The sequence below is a fragment of the Rhincodon typus genome, chromosome 28, assembly GCF_021869965.1.
Source record: "Rhincodon typus isolate 14 chromosome 28, sRhiTyp1.1, whole genome shotgun sequence".
Lineage (NCBI taxonomy): Eukaryota > Metazoa > Chordata > Chondrichthyes > Orectolobiformes > Rhincodontidae > Rhincodon > Rhincodon typus.
This window is the reverse complement of record NC_063359.1, coordinates 22,940,483-22,962,189: the sequence shown is the minus strand read 5'-3', so window position 1 is coordinate 22,962,189 and position 21,707 is coordinate 22,940,483. Positions and strand designations below refer to the sequence as shown.

General features: G+C 39.3%; 1 protein-coding gene across 1 annotated transcript in view; it reads right to left on the bottom strand.

The window, feature by feature from the left end:
* adgrd2 (adhesion G protein-coupled receptor D2) overlaps positions 1 to 20,273 on the bottom strand; it is a 143,789-nt gene extending 123,516 nt beyond the window's left edge. Inside the window, exons 1-8 of the mRNA XM_048613375.1 lie at positions 20,226 to 20,273; positions 19,997 to 20,027; positions 18,078 to 18,326; positions 15,462 to 16,100; positions 13,217 to 13,324; positions 8,880 to 8,965; positions 1,610 to 1,891; positions 748 to 859 (exon numbers count right to left, since the gene is read on the bottom strand). Coding sequence (XP_048469332.1) covers positions 748 to 859; positions 1,610 to 1,891; positions 8,880 to 8,965; positions 13,217 to 13,324; positions 15,462 to 16,100; positions 18,078 to 18,326; positions 19,997 to 20,027; positions 20,226 to 20,273 — 1,555 coding nt within the window. The remainder of the gene's footprint in view (positions 1 to 747; positions 860 to 1,609; positions 1,892 to 8,879; positions 8,966 to 13,216; positions 13,325 to 15,461; positions 16,101 to 18,077; positions 18,327 to 19,996; positions 20,028 to 20,225) is intronic.
* Between the last annotated feature and the right edge of the window lie 1,434 nt (positions 20,274 to 21,707).

The window sequence follows — 21,707 nt, the reverse complement described above, 5'->3', positions numbered from 1 at the left end:
GAGAAACATTAGGAATCACAGCACCAGCTTCCTTCTCCTCAAATTCTTCAGGACATAAATTATGGACACCAAATACCATTCTCATACTACTTAGATCAAGAAGCAAGTCTTATAAGCAAAGAATTTCTGCTGGAAAGGAGTGAGACCACCAAAATAGTGTCTTTAGCACTGACGTCTCAGAGCTCCAAACTCACAGGAGGCTTAAGCTCCCGCGTCAAGTTAATGCAGCCTCCTGGAGCAAGAACTCGTTCTCATTGGAGGAGGTGAGCACTGGGCACACAATGGCAATGGCCAACTTGTGACTGGAAGGAAAATCACTTAAGTCAGGTTCCCAACCAACAAATGGTCCCCCCATGTTCTGGCAGGGACCAAGGTGAAAAGATTATGTCTCATATGTGTAAATAATGTCAACAAATTTATTCTCTTTGTCGCCTTGACACCATTCTGAAAGTAGATGCTTAAAACTGTAGCCTAAATAATGACTTCTACAGATTTACAATTACACTCTTGTTTTTGTACATGATAGCCCCAAAACCTAGAATGCCGTGTTTATTTTTGCAAGTTCATAATTTCTAGGCTTTTTTAAAAATGTCAAGCTCAAAGATCTTTACAAGACTGACCAACAGATTTGTAAAGTAACAGGAGCCTACTTCAATGTTGCTATTAGAATTTTATTTTGTGTATTTTGTTTTAATCTAATAGCTGAAGAAATATTTGGTCCAGGTGATTATTGAGAGCTCTACTTACGGATGTTTTTGCTTCTAATGACTATACTTTCTTGATCAGAAGTGAGCAGTTTGTTCAGATTTTGCACCATTCTGTCCACACCATAAACTATTGCCATTGGACCATGAACAATCTAAGATCAACAATCATTAAAAATCATTAAAGCATAAGAGATTTTTTATAACATAATACAATGTTCAAGAACCTTAAAAAAAACACTTCCCTACTTTGTTAAGTATATTTCCATGGCTATTAGACTAGCTTAAATCTTCAAGTAAGCAGGCAAACAAATAAACTCCTTTTCAAACCTTGATAATGAACCTCTCCAACCATGTGAGAGTTGTGAATGAGAGGTTCACAGCAGCTCAATTTCCAATACGTCTTCTTGTTAGCAGCTCCTCGGCATGCACTTTAGCCACAATAGACAGAACCATCAGTGAAAATTCAATTGATTTGCAGCTCAATTCATACATAAACTAAAATGATATGTCAATAGGCAGTATTTTTAATTGCTGATTATTGATTGTAAAAGAAGAATTAGGCTTACCTTCTTGCCCCAACCTAGATTCATGCAAGGACAGCCTAAAGAGAAACTAGCTGCTGTTTCTTACTGTAAATAAGGTTAAAATCACTCCCTTTATTCAGTTCTAAACTTGAAGACATATTTTCCGACTTATTTCCTACTGACATACTTAAATGATTTCAGTACTGGTTCTGCAAAATTTTAAGCTATCTGAAATGAACACTTCTAGAGCGAATGATCACTTAGTTGTTGTTTATACACTGACCTGTCCTTGTGTGAAAAAACAAGGTTACTCTTTGAAATATTTCCTATTCCCCAGTTCAAACAGTTCAGGTTATGGTAAGAAATATGACTGATTACCTCATTAATTTCAGTCCACCCCTCTGCATTGTGCCGATCAAGAACCTCACCAGCGATGTGGATAAAGCTTCGGCTTACATTCTCAAAAGCTTCCTGTGTGTCATTTACATCTGGCTCCATGTTGGCAACATTTTGTAGCAAGCGTATGACACTTAGCATGTCAGCGGATTGCAAAGTGACATTTTCCATGTTTAGAACATGTTGTACTGTCTTCAGTATAGTTTCAGCTTCAGAAATATTGGGTACAAGTTTTGTATTACTCAATGACATGTACTCAATAGCCTGTGCAAAGAGAGTTTACATTAATAGAGTTCATGTGAGTACCTCATTATATACTTCTCCCCTGTTACTTGGCAATTTATAAAAAGTGACAAGCTAATATTTTTCTATATAACATTATGTTTAGGTTAATTTAGTCTTTATTGCCTTGAACATTATAGATATTTTCTAATCAACCCATCCAGAGATGTTATTACACAGCTCTGAAGCAGGTAGACCTTCAACCAGGCTTCCTGGATCAGAGGTAAGGACATTACAAGATCATCATAAACAACATTATATGTAAATACATTAAATTTGTGACAGGGTCTCCTGCAGCTGGTGAATTGTGATATTTTATTAATGTAACAAAGGTACTGAATATAACTTTAAGCTTTTCTCACCAAAAAAAGACAAGGCTGCTATTGAGTAATCGAAACCCGCCACTACAGTTGTACAGTCTTTTTTTATTTACAAAATAAAAACCGAAAGAATTGCGGATGCTGTAAATCAGAAACAAAAACTGAAATTGCTAGAAATGCTCAGTAGGTCTGGCAGCATCTGTGGAGAGAAATCAGAGTTAATGTTTTGAGTCCATTGACTCTTCCTTAGAATTGAGCTTTTCCAACAATGTCTGTTTTTGTCTTTTTTATTTGTTCACAGGATATGAGCATCACTGGCCAGGCCAGCATTTATTGCCCATCTCTAATTGCCCAGAGGCTAGTTAAGAATCAATCGTATTGCTGTGGGTCTGGAGTCACATGTAGGCCAGACCAGTTAAAGAAGGCGGATTTCCTTCCTAAAGGCCATTAGTGAGCCAGGTGGGTTTTTTACAACAATCAACAGTGTCTACATTGTTGTTATGATTGGCTATCCTGTCTATATTTCATCCAGATTTTTATTGAATTCCACTTTCACCATCTACCAAGGTGGGACTTGAACCCTGTCCCCAGAACACAAACCCAGGTTTCTGGATTACGAGCCCACTGAGATGTTAAAGAAATTGCTGAAATGATCCCATCAGTGTTAGAAGTGTATCCATTTTGTAATTTTCATACCTTTCGTATTAGGATGTTTTATCTGTGTTTTTCATTTATATGAGGCTTCTGCTCATTGAAGGGTTAATTTTTAGTTGTGTACCGCCTAAGCCTTGCATTAAATTGAGATCACATTATAACAGGGATTGGCACTGTGAGCTGATAGTGTGAATAGGGACGGATGTCCAAACTATTTTATCAGTTATGATCAAAGGGTATGCTTTGAAATGTGTAAATAAATTGACGTTGGAACTATAAATGAGGATGCTGATTATTAAATTTAGCAAATAGTGAAACCGAGAAAAGTTAAAGACGGGCTGTTTGCTGGGTGAGGATTCCCTGTTTAGGCTGTGATGACGAATGTGTGACCACTGAAACAAAATGAGATCAAAGTATATTGGCAATGTCACAACACAGCAAAGCCCTGGCCACACAGGATTAAAGAACTCAGTTGAAGGGACAGATTTCAAGATGCATAAATTTCAAGATATAGGGAAAGAAAAGATGAAAGTCTTTTGTGCTGCTGGAAGTCAGTGGGAAGCAAGAGCCATCTAAACTATGATATCAACAGCCAAAGAACAAAGAACAGTACAGTGCAAGAACAGGCCCTTTGGCCCACCAAGCCTGCGCCAACATAAAAAGCTAAAACCTTTTTAGGGTTATAGAGTTATGGAGTCATGGAGTCATACAGCATGGAAACAAACCTTTTGGTCCAACCAGTCCATGCCGAACATAATCCCAAACTAAACTAGTCCCACCTTTCTGCTCCTGGCCCATATCCCTTCAAACCTTTCCTATTCATGTACCTATCCAAATGTCTTTCAAATGTTAAAGTTGTACCCGTATCCTCCACTTCCTCAGGATGTTCATTCCACACGTGAACCACCCTCTATGTAAAAATTTGCCTCATGTCTTTTCAAATCTCTCTCCTCTCACCTTAAAAATGTGCCCCCTAGTCTTGAAATATCCATTCTAGGGAAAATACAACTAGCAATAACTCTATCTGTACGTCTTATTATTTTATAAACTTCTATCAGGTCGCCTCTCAGCCTGCAACTCTCCAGTGATAAAAGTCCGAGCCTATCCAGCCTTTCTTTATTACTCAAACCTTCCATATCTGGCAACATTCTGGTAAATCTCCTCTAACGCTCTCCAGCTTGATAAATATCCTTCCTATAACAGGGCGACCAGAACTGGACACATTATTCCAGAAGAGGCCTCACCAATGTCCTGTACAACCTCAACATGACTTCCCAACTCCTATACTCAAAGGACTGAGCAATGAAGGCAAGCGTGCCAAATGCCTTTTTAACCATCCTGTCTATATTCAAAGAATTATGTACCTGCGCCCCAGATTCCTCTGTTCTACAACACTACCCTTGTTTGTTGTACCAAAATGCAATACTTCGCATTTATCCGGATTGAACTCCATCTGCCATTTTTCAGTGCATTGACCCATTTGATCAAACCCCTTTATAATCTCAGAAAATCTTCTTCACTGTCTACTATGCCACCGATTTTGGTGTCATCCGTAAACTTACTAACCATGCCTTCTATATTCTCAGCCAAATCATTTATTTGTATGACGAACAAAACTGGACCCAGAACCAATCCCTGTTGAACACCGCTCATCATTGTCCTCCAGTCTGAAAAGCAACCCTTCACCATTATCTCTGCCATTAAGCCAATTTTGTATCCAATTGGCAAGCTCACCCTGAATCCCACGTGACCTAACTTTATTAATTAGTCTACCATGTGGAACCTTGTCAATTGCTTTATTAAAATCCAAATAAACAACTTCTACTGCTCTACCATCATCAATCTTCTTGGTAGCTTCCTCAAAAAATTCAATCAAGTTTCCAGTTTAAGTTAGACCCATCCTTTCTAAATAGGTCTCTTCTGTCCGAAAAGACATTCTAATTGTCCAAAAACCCGAATCTCTGAACAATACACCATGTCTTCAGCCATTGATTTATCTCTTTTAAACTTTGCTTCTATGCAGTCCATATCCTGCTATTCCCTGCCTAGCCATTTATCCATCAAGATGCATCTTAAACATTGTTTTTGTATCTACTTCTACCTCCTCTGGCAACACATTCCAGGCACTTACCACCGTCTGTGCAAAATATTTGTTTCTCATGCCTCCTTTAAATTTTCCCCCTTTTACAGTAAGCCTATGTCCCCTAGTAATTCACATTTCTACCCTGGGAACAAAGAGTTCGACTATACATTTTATCCTCTCTTCTCATAATTTTGTAAGCTTCTATCAGGTTGCCCCTCAGCCTCCGACATTCAAGTGAAAACAAACCAAATTTTTACAATCTCTGCTCAGAGCTAATACCCTCCAAACCAGACAACATCCTGGTAAACCTTTTCTTTACCCTCTCCAAAGCCTCTACATTTTTCCGGTAATGTGGTGACCAGGACTGTCCACAATATTCCAAGTGTGGCCTAACTAAAGTTCTATACAGCTGCAACATGACTTGTCAACTTTTATACTCTGTGAAGGCAAGCATGCCAGATGCCTTCTTGACCACCTATCCAGTTGTGTTACCACTTTCAGAGAACTGAGGACTTGTACACCTAGATCCCTCTGTTTGTTAACACGTCTAAGGGTTCTGCCATTCGTTATAAATGCCCCTCCTTCATTAGACATTCCAAAATGCATCACTTTGCACTTGTTTGGACTACATTCTATCTGCCATTTTTCTGCCCAAGTCTCAAGCCTATCAATATTTTGCTGTATCCTCTGGCAATTCTCCTCACTTGCTGCAGCTCCCCCAGTCTTTGTGTCATCCACAAACTTACTAATCAGACCACATTCTCCTCCAAATCATTTGGAGCCCTGTGACTCTGACCTCCATAATTATGAAGTGCTTCGAGAGGTTAGCCATAGCCCACATCAACTCTGGCCTCCCAACATGCCTTGATCCCCTGCAATTTGCCTACCGGCCACATCGGACGCCACTTCCCTAGCACTCTGAAAATCTGGAATAACCAGGACACCATGTCAGGCTCCTATTTATTGACTACAGATCCGCCTTCATCCACCATAATCCCAATCAGACTAATCTCAAAACTCCAAGACCTAGGTTTTGTCTCCGCCCTCTGCAACTGGATCCTCAGCTTCCTGACCCACAGGCCGCAATCAATGAATGTAGACAACAGTACAGATGTGTACTCAGCCCCGTACTGTACTCCCGCTACACCAACGACTGCGTAGCCAAATTTCATATGAATGCCATCTACAAGTTTGCTGATGACACCACCATTGTAGAACGGATATCAAACCATGATGAGTCAGAATAGAGGAAGGAGATAGAGTGCTTGGTGTCATGGTGCAATGATAACAATCTCTCTGTCAATGTCAGCAAAAGAAAAGAACCAGTCATTGACTTCAGGAAGAAAGGAGGAGGACACCCCCATATCTACATCAACAGAGCTGAGATGGAGAGGGTTGAGAACGTCAAGTTCCTAGCAGTGACGATAACCAACAATCTGTCCTGTACCAGCCACATAGATGCAACAGTCAAGAAGGCACAACAACGCTTCTTCTTCCTTAGGAGGCTTAGGAAATTTGGCATGTTCATAAGGACCCTCACCAACTTCTTCAGATGCACCATAGAACAGCATTCCATCTGGATGCTTGGTGGCTTAGTATGGCAACTGCTTTGCCCAGGACTGTAAGAAACTGTAGAAAGTTGTGCGTACAGCTTACGCCATCATGGAAGCCAACCTCACATCCATGGATTCCATTTACACTTCTCGCTGCTGCTGAAAGGCTGCCAACATTATCAAAGACCCCTCCCACTCTGGTAATACTCCCTTCCGATCTCTCCCATCAGGGAGAACATACAGAAGCTTGAACACATGCACCAATGGGTTTAAGAACAGCTTCTTCCCTGCAGTTATCAGATTGCTGAACGGACCTCTCTAATTTCAAATCTAACGTTGACTTTGCTTTTGTGCACCTCCTGTACAGTCGTAAGCTTGCATGCCTTGCTCTGTCTAAGCACCCTATGATCTGTATGTCCTTGTTTGCTATGATCTGCTTGTACTGCTCACAAAGCAAAACTTGTCACTGTACTTAGATACATGTGATAACAATAAATTAGATCAAATATATATTACAAACAACAGGAGTCCCAACACTGATCTGTATGGATCACCACTGGTCACAGATGTCCCGTCAGAAAAACATACATCCGCTGCAACTCTCTGTCTTCTATGCCTAAGGCAGTTTTGTATCCATCTTACCGGCTCACTGCGGATTCCATGTGACATCACCTCTGTATCAGCCTTCCATGAGAGACCTTGTCAAAGGCCTAGCTAAAGACCATGTAGGCAACTTCCACCGCTCTGCCCACAATCATTTTTTGTCATTTTCTCAAAAAACTCAATCAAGTTTGTGAGGTATGACCTCACCCGCACAAAGCCATGGTGCTTATCTCTAATAATTTCCTTACTACCGACATAAAGCTCACCAGCCTGTAATTTCCTAGATTATCGCTGTTGCCGTCCTTAAACAAAGGAACAACATTGGCGATTGTCCAGTTGTCTAAGACTCTCCTATGACTAAAGAGGATACAAAGATTTTGTACAAAGCCCCAGCAATTTCCTCTCTTCCCTCCCTGAGTATTCCAGGATAGATCCCATCAGGTCCTGGGGATTTGACTACCTTGATTCTTTTCAAAACACCCAACACCTCCTCCATTTTTATATCGACATACTCTAGAAAATCACATCGCTACACGCACCATCCACCATGTCCTGTTCCTTTGCATTGATAATTACCGACTTCCTCCAGCTCCACTTATGAATCCCCTCTTTTGTCCTTCAGTAGATTCAGCCTTTCCCTACCTACCCTCTTGCTCCTTATACATGTATAAAATTCCTTTCAACTTTCTTTATTCTTGTTTGCCAAGGACATTTCATGACCCCTTTCAGCCTTCCTAACCGCCTATGGTTCTTATTTTTTTTGTTGCTTAATACATCATCCTAATACCATAGCAATAAGTGTTCCCTTGCCTGAAATTTATTGTCGGGTCTTAAAACCTCATCCATCAGTTTCTGCTGGAAAGTTGACGTTAAAACTAGCCCCCAGGTTACAGATCTTAATAAGGTTGAAGCATACCGGAAGGTTATACAAGAGAGCCAGAACAAATGATATGATTTCTTGAATATTAAAAAGCAATGTAAACACTGTTCATCTCTTCTGTCAAACTGTGTGTTCTGCTGTGTATGGAGTCTACTGTTTTCCTCACCTCACGATTTTAGGTGAAAAAATATAATTTAAAAGCCATTTTCTTTGCTTTACACACTTTTATCAAAATAATGTCAGAAGTCACATGATACCAGGTTATAGTCCAACAGGTTTACTTGAAATCACAAGCTTTCTTCGTCAGGTGAAGTGGAGGGAAGCGCACAGGCCTAGAACATATAGGTGGACAGAAAGTGGCAAGATAATTCCAGGTAATTAAAAGTGCAAACAGATAAGTGCAAATACTGTGATGGAGTGTCAACAGGCTGAATAACAAGTCTTTGCAGGTGACCAAAAGTGTATAACAGTGTGAGTAAAGTATCAACAGCTGAATAACAAGTGAAGGGAAGACCTATGAACTAGTTAATTGAGGCAAAGAGAAAATTACAAATAATCTGAAATACGATGGTGCTAGAGACAAACCAAATGGCTGCAATAACATGAGTTCACAGGCATACACAAAAAAAACCTGATTTTAGAATACAACTCTCTTGCACTCCAGTGTTTTTACTCCATCATCATCTTTGTGTGAGGAGCTGTAAGTAGTGTTGGTACAGTCGCTAACAAATATGTGTTTGAAATATGGTATATAATCATACTGCACTTTAAGCTGAATAAAGACATACTTGTTTTGCAATTTGGTGAAGCAATTACCCAGAGATTATAAGAATCTTATATCAGACTGTCCTTGCAATCAATATAAAAAAGAATTTACCATTGTATTGTGAGAAAATGCTTTCGATTTAGTCTTGAATAAGCTTCTTGAATCCGACTGAAACTTGTTTAACTTCAAATATGTATCTACAATACAAACAGATACATTATTCTAAATGTAATCATTTAAGTCAAGAGAGTAATGCCTCAAATGAAATGTAATCTCTAATGAGATATGACATTCTCCTATTCAACTCAGGAATAAGTAAGTTTATAATGTACTCAAATTTGTTTGTATAATCTTATTTGTACAGATCTGTTGAAAATAATGTTAATTTTCACAGTGGCGGGGAATTAAGCAAACTGTCTGAACAATGCACTGCCTAACTTTTTAAATTTAGAGATTGAGATTTCATTTAATGACAGTTCTTTGAATAATAAACATATGTCAACACCGGATTGAGAGTACTTATATTTTTTTTCCTCAGTAGAATTACAAATTAGAATTTTATTCATTATTAAAGCATTTTTCAAGTTTAGAAGGGTTGTGTTGAGTAATGGTTTGTGTCAGTTCTGCATTTACCATCTGAAAATGCATCACCTTGTTTAAAAATTTCAGAGCAAAACCATCATGGAACATAGAACATAGAACATTACAGCGCAGTACAGGCCCTTCGGCCCTCGATGTTGCGCCGACCAAGAATCAAGAATCCACAACAGAATGTTTCCTTTACCAACAATGGAATCATATTCTCGTCCTACAAAAATTCCACGGGCATGATTTTCCTTCCCTTCCACCGGTAATATTGATAATTACAGCAGGATCCGTGCAGCGTTTATTTGCTTGAGAAGGTAATTCAGCTCCTCACTTGGATGAAGTCCCACCTCAGAGATCTACCAGCAGCTTTTAGGACCAGCAGTGCTTTTGGGAGGCATGGTGGCCACTGTTGAGATTGCAAGCAGTCCTACTGCCCCAGTGCTGGAGCCTACAGGATCATCAGTGAGGCTGGAAGGGGAGGACCCAGGGAGGGATGGGGGCAGAGGGACCTGGATAAGAAGATATTGATGTCAGGATGGGATTGGTGTGGGAAGCGGGAGCTGCAGGGAGGCAGACTAGAGGCTGGTTGGCTGCCCAACTTGGAAAGGAGTCCAGTGATAGACACAAGCTCTCCCCTACAACTTCTCCTGTCCAAATGCATGCAGAATAACAAGCCAGGCATTCATTCACAATTCTCACCATGACTGAACTCCTCCCTCAAGACTTTAAAAGTAAAGACAGGTGTAAAACGACTCTTCGATTGGCAATGTGCCGCAATTAGATGAATGCTGCTATGCCTCACCATAAAATTTCAAACGTTCAATGAAAAGTGCGGGAAGGCATGTCAAGAACAGTGCCAGGCAATCCTAAAAATGAGGTGTCAACCTGGTGAAGCTTACTTACAAGTGAAACAGCGGTTGCAACATGCAATATATAGGGATAAGTGATTCCACAATCATGGGATCAGATCTACATTCTGTAGTCCTGCCACAAGCAGTTTTGTCTGGTGCTGAATAATTGAACAACTAATAGAAGATATAGGATCCACAAATATACACATCCTTGATGATGAGGGAGTACAGCACATCAACGGAAAAATTAAGACTGAAGCATTTGCAAGCATTTTTTGCTGTAAGTGCCAAGTGGATGATCCATCTCAGCCACCTCCTGAGGTCCCCACTTCCATAGTTGCCAGTCTTCAGACAATTTGATTTGCTGCATGTGATATCAACGAACAGGTGAAGCCACTGGATGCAGCCATGTGGGCCATGACAACATTCATGGCAACAGTACTGAGGTTTGTTCCAAAACGAGCCACACCCCTGTTCATGACTCTTCAGGTTTTGAGGTATACCATGTCCAAGTGCAGCAAGACCTGGACAATATCCAAGCTTGAGCTGAAAATGCCAGGCAATTAGCACCATCAACAAGAGACAATCTAATATTCCCCCTTGATATTCAATAGCATTACCATTTGTTGAATCCCACTAACAACATACTGGGGGTTACCATTAACCAGAAACTATACGGAACTGGCCATATAAATACAGTGGCTACAAGAGCAGGTCAGAGACTCAGAATACTGCGGCAAGTAACATACCTTCTGACTTCCCAAAGCCTGTCCGCCATTTACAGGAATGTGTTGGAATTCTCCCCACTTGCCTGGATCCAACAACAGTCCAGAAGCTTGATACCATCCAGGACAAAGCAGCCCGCTGGTTGGCACCACAACCACAAACATCCAATCCACTCAGTAGCAGCAGTGTGTACTATCTACAAGATGCACAGCAGAAATTCACCCAAGATCCTCAGGCAGAATCTTCCAAAGCAATGACCACTTCCATATAGAAGGACAAGGGCAGCAGGTTCCGCTCCAAGCCAGCCTTCACTATCACAGGGTAAAAATCCCAGAATTCCCTCTAACCAAACTATGGGTTTACCTACAGTACATGGACTGCAGCAGCCTATGAAGGCAGCTCACCACTAATTTCTCAAATACAAAAAGGGATGGGCAATAAATGATGGCTCAGCCAGCAATGCCCACATCCCACGAGTGAATAAAAAAAGGGGAAAATTGCCCAGATATGTTCTGTTCACAAAAGGCAGGACAAATCCGACCTGATCAACTACTGTCCCTTCAGTCTATGCTCAATGATCAGCAAGGTGTTGGAAGGGGTTCCTGACAGCCCAAATACAGGAATAACCAGCTCACGGATGTTCAGATTGTGTTCTGCTAAGGCTGCTCAGCTCCTCAACCCATTACAGCCTTGAAACATGGGCAAAGGGGCTGAAATCCAGAGGTAGGGGAAAGTGATTGCCCTTGCCATCACAGCAGCTTTTAAGTACAACATCAAGGAATCCTAACAAAACAGGAAGCTATGGGAATCAGGGAAAACAGTCCACTGTTTGCAGTCATACTAAGCAGGAAGGAAAATGGCTGCAGTTGTTGTAGTCAATCATCACAGCCAAAAACATCACTGCAGGAGGTTTTTTTGTAAACTCACAGGGTGTGGACATCGCTGGCTGAGCCAGCAGTTGTTGCACATATATTTCACCACACTCCTGACTTGTGCTATGTAGATGATGGACAGGCTTTGGGAGTCAGGGGATGAGTTACTTGTTGCAGATTCCTACCCTCTGATCTGCTCTTGTAGCCACAAAACTTATATGATGAATCCAGTTCAGTTCCCCATCAATGGTAACCTGCAGCATGCTGATTGTGTGGGATTCAGTGATGTCGATACTATTGAATGTCAACAGGTGATGGTTAGATCCTCTCTTGTTTGATCTGGTCATTGCCTAGCATTCATGTGGCACAAATGTTACTTGCCACCTGTCAGCCCAAGCCTGGGTATTGTCCAGGTCTTGCTGTATTTGAGCACTGACAACTTCAGGGTAGTGTCCTTGACCTACCTTGTTCACCTGCTTCATCAATAACCTTCCTTCCATCATAGGGTCAGTCACGAGGATGTTTGCTGATGGCTCGCAATGCTCACTACCAGTCACAACACACCAATACTGAAGCAGTCTGCGTTCATATGCAGCAAGGTCCGGATAACATCCAGGTTTGGGCTGATGAATGTAAAGTAATGCTCATGCCCCACAAATTTCAGACGATACCCACCTCCAAGAAAGAAACTAACCATCACCCCTCGCTTTTCAATAGCGTTACTGCCACTCAAACCCCTACTATCTACATCCTACTAATGACCAGAAACTGATCTGAAATAACAGTTTAAACACAGTGGCTACTAGAGTTGGGCAGAGCCGTGGAATTCTGCAATGAGTAATTCACCTCCTGTTCGCAAATTCTTGTCCACCATCTACAAGACGCAATTCTGAAGCGTGATAGAATACTGTCCATTTGCCTGGATGGATGCAGCAGAGCTCAGAAGTTCTGTTCCTCTTGGTGGATTTGGAGAGTCAGGAGAATGGTTATGGGATTTAGAGGCAGATGTGATCAACAGATTGAGGGTTGAGTTGTTGACCTCAGGAAGCAGGACTTATGTCGATGGTGTACAATGTGTGCAGATTGGTCAGATCAGAATATTGAAGGAACAATGTCCCAACAATTTTACCAAATCTCTTTACAGACCTCCAACACAATTCATTGAGTATTGTCTTACTTTCATAAATAGTATGGAAATTACAGCATCAGCATTCTTTGATGAGCCATAAACTGAGCAGAATTTAAAACAGAATCAAAATTATACTAACATCAGAAACATCAAAATAATAAAATATTTGTAATTTACTATTAATATGCAATTCAATGATGTAGTCGATTTTACTGCTTAGTGTACTAAAGTATTTGAAGAAAAGTTTATGTTCAAGATTTTCAAATTATACCAATAACCAACCTTTTGTCAACTGGCAGAGGAAGGACAGTAGATTCTCACAGCCAACTTGGCTTTTAAATCCAGAGGCAGCATCAAAAGTCTGACATTCGCCTGAAGAAATTTGCAGATCTATAATAACGCAACAAAACTGAGTTGGTCACTTAAACTTAGGAAGGTTCTGAGGAAGAGTCATATTGGACTCAAAATGTTAATACATTTTCTTTCTCCACTGATACTGTCACACAATTTGAGTTTCTCACCATTTTCTGTTTTTATTTCAGATCTCCAGCACCTGCAGAATTTTGCTTTTACTAAACTTAGAAGAGCAATGAAATTACCAATTATGTAACAAAAATTAGTCTCCAAACTGATTAAGTCTATCCCAAAGAGATTTAATGTCTTCATAACTTCTCTTCAAATTAACCTTTTCATTTGCATTTGAGCGATATTTCAGGTCTAAATAAACTGCACTTCAGAGAGCATTTGCATCTTTGTGAACAGCTACACTTGTGACAGTTAACTGTCAATCACCTAAAACCTGAATAGGCTTCAATAGGTGCTGATTACCATTGAAGCTAACTGGTGCAAGTCATTTCTGCTCTACTTAAGAAAGGATCTACTGCAAACACATGATCAGTGCGCTTTGTGCACAAGCAGTCGGGAGAGAGTGCATTATTAATAAGACACAGTCAGAGTACTTGTGCATATATCTGGAAATGTGAAGAGCTTTGGGAATTCGGTGCACAGAGGAAGTTGTGCTATTTGCTTTCTGTTTTTTTTGGTTTATAGTTTGTAAGGACTGTATTCTTTAGTAATGAGTACAAGGGAATAAAAGGCTTGGAAGAATGGATATTGTTTGATCATAAGCGTCTTCAAGAAAGTTTAAAGGGGTAAGTCATAGCAAGATAGCTCAAAGCTGTTGCATGACCACAAATACCGTATGACCTCAAAAAGGTAGTGACCGCAGGATTACGACCAGTATCACGTGCCAGTCAGAGTAGAAACAGCAGGATATAATCAGATGAATATGGCTAAAGAAATGGCGTAAGAAGGAGGGTTTCAGAGACCTGGGGCATTGGAATCTGTTTTGGGGGAGGTGGGATCAGTGTAAACTGGACTGAGTTACACCTGGACAGGAAAGAGACAGATTGCCAAGAGGAATTTTTTTTAGAGTGGCTGAGAAACCTTTAAACTAAAATAACAAGGGGTTGGAAATCTACGCAAGGAATCAGAGGAAGGGGAATCTGAGACAAGAACAAAAGACAGAATGGGGAATAAGTGATAGCCGGAGAAAATCAAGGGAATTACAGACCAGTCAGGTGGTTGGGCAGGAAAATGCTACAGACCATCATAAAAGATTTAATAACTCAGCATTTGGAATTCAGTGGCAGGATAGCAAAGAGCCAGCATGAATTTAAGGATTTGATGACAGTATAAGGTAGGGGTGGAGGTTAGATAGGTCTTAGATTTAGGGTAAAGGTTCGGCACAACATCATGGGCTGAAGGGCCTGTACTGTGCTGTATTGTTCTATGTTCTAAGGGGAATCATTCTTGACAAATCTGGAATTCTTTAAGGACATAACTGGTACAGTTGATGGGGAGGTACTGCCAGCCAGGTTGGTTGATTTTAATTTTCAGAAGGCTTTTTACAAAGTTCCACCTGTAAAATTAAAACTCATGGGAGTCTATTGAGATGGAGAGAAAACGGATTGACAGACAGGAAATAAAGTATAGGAATGAATGGGTCTTTATTCCAATTGGCAGGCAGTGATTAGTGGCGTACTGCAGTGATTAGTGCTCAGAGCCCAGTTAATCATAATCTATATTAATAGTCTAGATGAGGAAACTAAATAATACCAAATTTACAGATGACATAAGGCTGACTGGGAGGGTGAGCTGCGAGGAGGATGCAGAGTTGCTTTAGTGTAAGTTGGACAAGCCGTGTAAGTGGGAAAATGCATGGCAGATGCAGTATAATGTGAGTAAATGAAGGGTCCGGTGCCCTTTCTAAAACATTAACTCTGATGTTTTCTTCACAGATGCTGCCAGACCTGCTGAGCTTTTCCAGCAACTTCTGTTTTTGTTCCTGATTTACAGCATCCGCAGTTCTTTTGGTTTTTATTAGATTCAAATGTAATATTTTTAATAAAATTAAATATTTTGGAAAAGGACAATAAGCAAGCTTTGGAATTTGAATATTTACTGTCATTTCTGCAGTAGAATATTTGGTGATAAATTTATAATCATTTTACTTATGATTCCTTACCTGTGCAATTCAACTGAAGTTCCATAATTTGAACACTTGGCTCAATTTCCAAACTGGTCAAATTCCACTGGTAAATGAGATTTTGCTGAGGGAAAGAGCACATACTGACTGCTTTAATCTGGTTTGCATCCAGCACACGAGTCCAAATGTTCAAGTCTGTGATGTTGCCACTAAAAGCCTCATTTTGTTTGAATGTACCTCCTAATGAGTCTTGATCTTGACCAATAATAAATATCCCATTTCCAGCAATAATTTGCGAACTGTAGCAGCCATCTCCTGAACTCACCTTTACCCCATCTGCATAAATAAACCAAGCACCATTTTCATTTTGCCATGTTACACAAAAGTGATGCCACAGTCCGTCACTTTTCAGCACCGATCTGTAGGGCGTGTGATGTCCATGAACTATCAGAGCTAACTGGATGAATCCAACATCGTCAATACGACCACGCAGCTGGAATTCATTAATAAACGCTGGAATGGCATAAGAAAATACTGTGGCAATGTCGGAAGATTGGCTGTCCCACTGAACACGTGCACAGATTGTAACAGCTGACAAAGGAGGCAGCACATTGAGAATTTTGGCATGTTTGGTATCTGTTTTGTTCAGGAATGCCAGGGTCTTGAACCTGTCAGCACCTGAAGTAAAAGTTCAAACAAAATCTGTTAGAATTTACCAAGTAAATAGTGGACACTGCAAACCTCAGAAATGCAGAACTTTTTCACCGACAGTTCATTAGCTTGATGGTAAGGAGCAGTCTCCTTCAATTAAGTAGAAAATACAGGGAGCAAATTTCATTCACATAGAGCCAGTGAGTTGTGTCACCTGAAGTTGGCATTGAGTCAAAGCTTTCGTGTGCACAAAGTGGAGTGTCCCCACTTTGGCTCATTTCCTTCAGTAACACCATATAGGCCAGTCAGAAGCAACTGGTAGCATGGGCCACATGAGAAAAGCTGAGCAAGTTCTGTGTATTGCCATGACAAAAAGTAACTTCAGATACCTGCTATCATCTTTCCATACAGGATTCATATATTGTCAGTATCATTACATGTTTCTATACTAATAGTATCCACATTTGGTGACGCCTACCTACTAACATTTTAAGAAGTTTTTCCCAGCCAGTGACTCTTTTGTCACATGCACTAAATTCTCGATAGCGTCGTAAAGTAGTCTCATCAAAAATCACTTAGAAGGCTGTCGAAACTGTTGCACATGTAGCTTGATTCTAGAATCTTATAGTCCTGAAGGAGCCGTTCAGCCCATTGTGCCTGTGCCAGCTCTTTGAAAGAGTTATAGATGAAATCCCATTCTATTGCTCCTCCCCACTTATTGCAAATTTTTCTGTTTAAAATATATATTCAATTCTGCTTTGAAAGTTACTGCTGAATCACTTTTCCAATCACTTTTAAAATTAATTTCTAACATGTGATCATCACTGGCAAGGCCAGCATTTATTGCCCCTCCTTAACTGCCCATTTGGTCAGTGCTTTTCAGATCATAGCAACTTGCTCTGTAAATAAATGTATCCTCAGCTCACCCTAATTCCTTATCTTAAATTTGTGTCCTTTGGTTCTTGCCCTTCAGCCAGAGGGAACAGTTTTTCTTTATGCACTCTATCAAAGCAATTTTGAATATTGACTTGTCCCGATCTAAGAACAATCCTAGTTTCTCTTAACACTCCATATGATTGGTAAATCTTCTCTATACCCTCTTCAAGGTCTTAGGATCCCCCTCAAACTGGGATGTCAAGAATTGGGTACAATAATCTAGCTGAATCTGACTAGTGATTTATTAAAGATTTAGTATCACGTTCTTGCTTTAAACCTGAATCTTAAACTTGTAGTTTGGGCTAAAATACCCCACTATTACAGTCAGGGGATTGTAAGCACTGGAAGAGAAGAAATTGAAAGAGAAAAGGCAAAACATGGAAATGGTTGACAAATGGTAGTGTTACAGAGGAGAGGACGTTTATAAGGGGCTGCTAGGTCAGGTGCCACCTTGTAAGTGAGGAGTCAGAAAGGTTATTTAAAAGAAAATATAATCCACTTCTTGTTAACTTCTTCCACACAAATTCCTATGTGTCATAATGGAAACTGCTTATATCACATATCAATTGTGCACTTTTGTCAAGAAAGACCTACAGTATCTCCATTGGGAAGGTATAATTATATGAAAAGGATATAAATAAAATTTCAGATGGACAGAGGCATTTATAAAAAGTTGATAGCAAGCATGTGTAAATACAAGATTCTTAAAATGTTAACATTGATACACATTTATATAACATACTGGGCTCATCTTATAATGCCTATTTCCAAAAGTCATAGTTTAAATTTTGTAACACTGATAACTTCAAGAGACAATATCTGACATATAACAATAATGCCTGTATCTATAACAACTATGTTACTGCCAGCTTTTTAGTTCTTCCATCAGAATGTCATTGCGGCAGGGTCATAACATTCGACTTGCTATTTTTCCCATTTTGCAACAAATGTAAAAATAGACCTCATTCACAACTAACTATGAACATCAGCCGTGCTATATTCTTGTTTGTTTTATCATAAACAATTATTACATATTTTAATTACCATTGCAATGATTTTCGAACTTACTGTTCTTTCTCACAGTTATGTCTTCCCCTCCTGATACCTCATTCAGTTTTCCATTTATCCATACTTGCTGATTAACCCCTTGGGTAGCTAACAGATCCAATATAGCATTCTTGTCTGCAACTTTACTAACAACAGGCAGACTGCCAAAGCGTAGCTCACAATATCTGGATGCATGTTCCCATTTTAACGGTGTATTTATATATTCATAAACGTAGTATGATGATTGAAAGATTGATGAATTACTGAAAGCTGGTGAAGTGAAAAGCAAACACAGTTAATAGCCAAGCACGTATATGTTCAGTAATTTGTCATTATATAATGGTCAACACATATCAAATACATTGGCACCTCCATCATCCACACTCAAATTCTTTGTCTTCCTGATTACTTGCCAAATTTTATACAGGACAAAGTGGAAACACCTCCAGCATGCAAATTCTGCTTGTAATTTATATTTCATCTCCTAATCTCGCTGAATAAAATTAAAAATCACAATGGCTTGTTTGCTATTTATACTGTACTTTGTACTTGTCAAGATTGTTTTACATTGAATGCATGCCTAAGTTTTGGGTACTCAATCATCCACAAATTTATTTTACTACCTAGAAGGAATCCCTCAATTGATGGTGAATAATGAAGATTTAATCTGCATTTGTGAAGTGAATACCATCTAAAGTGAAACTTTTTGATGGGCATAAACTTTCAGGAGCGAAACACTTGTCAATGAAGGGCACAGTTACCTGAGTAAAATCTAAAAAATGCAGAGAGTAGTATAAGTGTGCATATAATCGCTCTCCCACATTTTATATTATTTTCATTTAATATATTACACATTTAAACTGAAAAACACAATCACAGCTTGGTCAACAAATATGCTCTAAACACAATAAAAACAACAAAATTTGAAGGATTTCAATTTAATCACTCTCACGTGGACGATTACTCACAACATCTCCATGATTCAGTCATATTTTCATGTGAAGCTACACACACAGATATATAATTTGCATTGGTTCATAATTTCATCTTGTTAAACAAATGATGAAGATGGCAAGCAACTTCATCATGGATGAGACTGACACAATGAGGAGGATTAAAGCATCCTGCATTCTTACAACTTTCCCAATTAAATAAGAAAAAAACCCATTTTTTAAATCAATATCACACCCATGGCTGCTGTATGTGTAAAATACAAAGTGGCAGCTTAGCCTGCTTGGAAAGAGGCCAGATACATTTATGGCTTTGCAAATATGAATGCTCCTGATTAATTTCTCCTTATATCTCATATACATGTGTAAGTTATGACAGAGATTTTAAAATCCAATATAAAATATTTCTAAATATTGTCTAGTTATATTGTGCAGTATATAGGTCCTGTTAACAAATTCATACATATTTGTTCAGTTGAAAGAAAATGTCCCTATTGTCAGTATTCTTTTTAACAATAAACAGTTAACTTTCCTGCAACAATTTCTGTCTGTGTTTGAGCAATGAGCCCTACTGGTGTCATTAGCAACACTGAATGAGAGGAGTTACAAGTAATAATATAAAGGATTCAAGCTGAACATGTAATTGAAATTGCAAAATTCCTTTGCTGAGTAACTGTTACCTATTGTACACCTGAGTGTAGTTCAAACGTTTCCCCATGCCCCACCAATGACCTTATCAGAATTTACTTTTGAAACCAAAATTTTAACACCCGTATCAAAACATGAGAAAAAACATTACTCATCTAATTATTTTAAAATACAATAATTTTTAAAAGACTACCTAGCACCTAGTCTAACTTAAAGCAGCATGATAATCCTTGTCTTAAATTCACATTTGCTACATATATACATCTTTTTGCCATCATGATTGTATTACAACCTGAGAGAAACGCAATTTGCTTACATTATGAATTAGATAATAACTCTTACCCTGTGTGTAAGTTTCATCCAAATTACAGACCTATAAAAATAAAGTACACAGTAAAAAATATATGCTGCCCTGTGAAAGGACCCCTATTTTAAGGCGATTGAATTATTACAAGTTATTTAAGATTTTTCAGACCAATATTTTAGAGAACTCCATTACATTCGTTAAAAAATCCACTCACTTATGTTAATTTCCTTGAATACGAAACCACTTATACAGAAATAAACTTACCAGAAGTGCGCAGAACCAAACTGCAAATCTTGTAATTGCTCCACACATTATTTCTTCAGTTGAAAGTCTCCTCTTTTACAATAAACTATTTAAAAGTCACATAAAAAAGAAATTGCATACAAAAAAAATCAGCAAGTTTCCACGTATGATGGCCTGCCTACGAATTGATGCCTCATCCTTACACATTGGGCACTGGCGCTTAATTAAGCTCGAGATGTTTTCGCCTGGAGTTGAACTCAACGAGGATTTATGCCCCTTTAAGAATAAATTTATTCTACTACAAATTCACTAACATAAATCTGGAATAAAGTTGCCAATATGTGGGATTTGATCTGTTTATGCTTAACGAGGAATTTTAAAATGAAACAAGTAATAGAACTGGTAATAGCGAATTCAATCTGATGCTCGGGAAACACAGAGACTGAGATTGTTTCAGGAATTCGGATACAAGGAACAAGCATGTGAAACGGGACAGGCTCGGGCTGGGGGCACGGTTAGGCTCAGGCCAGTATTAGCTGAATGGGTTTAGATTTGAAGACGCTTCACTGTCTGATCAGAGGTGAACCGCTAGGTTCAGGTAGCGAGCTGCCAACACTACCCTCACTTCCCACCACAACCCCCACCAAATCGCAGCACAGAGCAGGTCTGTACAAACCTGCAATCACTTCTCAATGATCAGACACCGAACCGACATTTGAAAGTGAAAGACTTACTGCTACAGAAAATCCCGCTTTACGAAAACAAAATCCTCCTCTTCAAACCCTTATTGCAAATATAATCATCCTCTTTACCGGGTACGGGGCTTTCGCGACCTTTCTTGATTTTACATAAATCTAATGGCAGTTTCCCCTTTCATTCGCCGTATTTCAGTGTCGCTTTCTCCTTTCGGTATGTCTGCTGCAGAGAAAACCGCAACTTTTCTTATGGTAATGAGATATTTTTGAAAGCAACCCACAAGGCCTTTTTCTGCGCCGAAAAATATCAATGCTGGTTGATTCACTAATTTGCTGAAGTTTTGTTTACTTCCCCTTTGTAAAATTCCTTAAACTAAAACAGCAGCATCAACTTACCTCGGTTTCCGTGTGTGAGAAGTTTTTCTTTGCTCTGATGGATAAAAACATTTTGGGAAGATATTCCTTTATAAAGGATGCAATGTGTGAAAGGGTTGCAGTTGCCCACTTTTATTATGAAGTACATTGATCTTACCTATTTCCTAAAGTTGAAACAAGAACAAGAAAAAAAATCCAGACGTTTTTTTTTAAATCCTTTAATTAAGCAATTAAGCTCTATTTGGCAACATCTCTTTATTGTGAAATCATAGCATCAAAATGGTTACAAGACAGAAGGAGGTCATTCAGCCCATAGTATGAGTGCTTGAAGAGTTATGACAGTTTACTGCATCCCTTTAAGTGTAGTTAGGATTTGAAACAGTGTAAAATGCAAGATACAGTGAGAAAGTAGAGAACTGGGTTTAGATTAGGA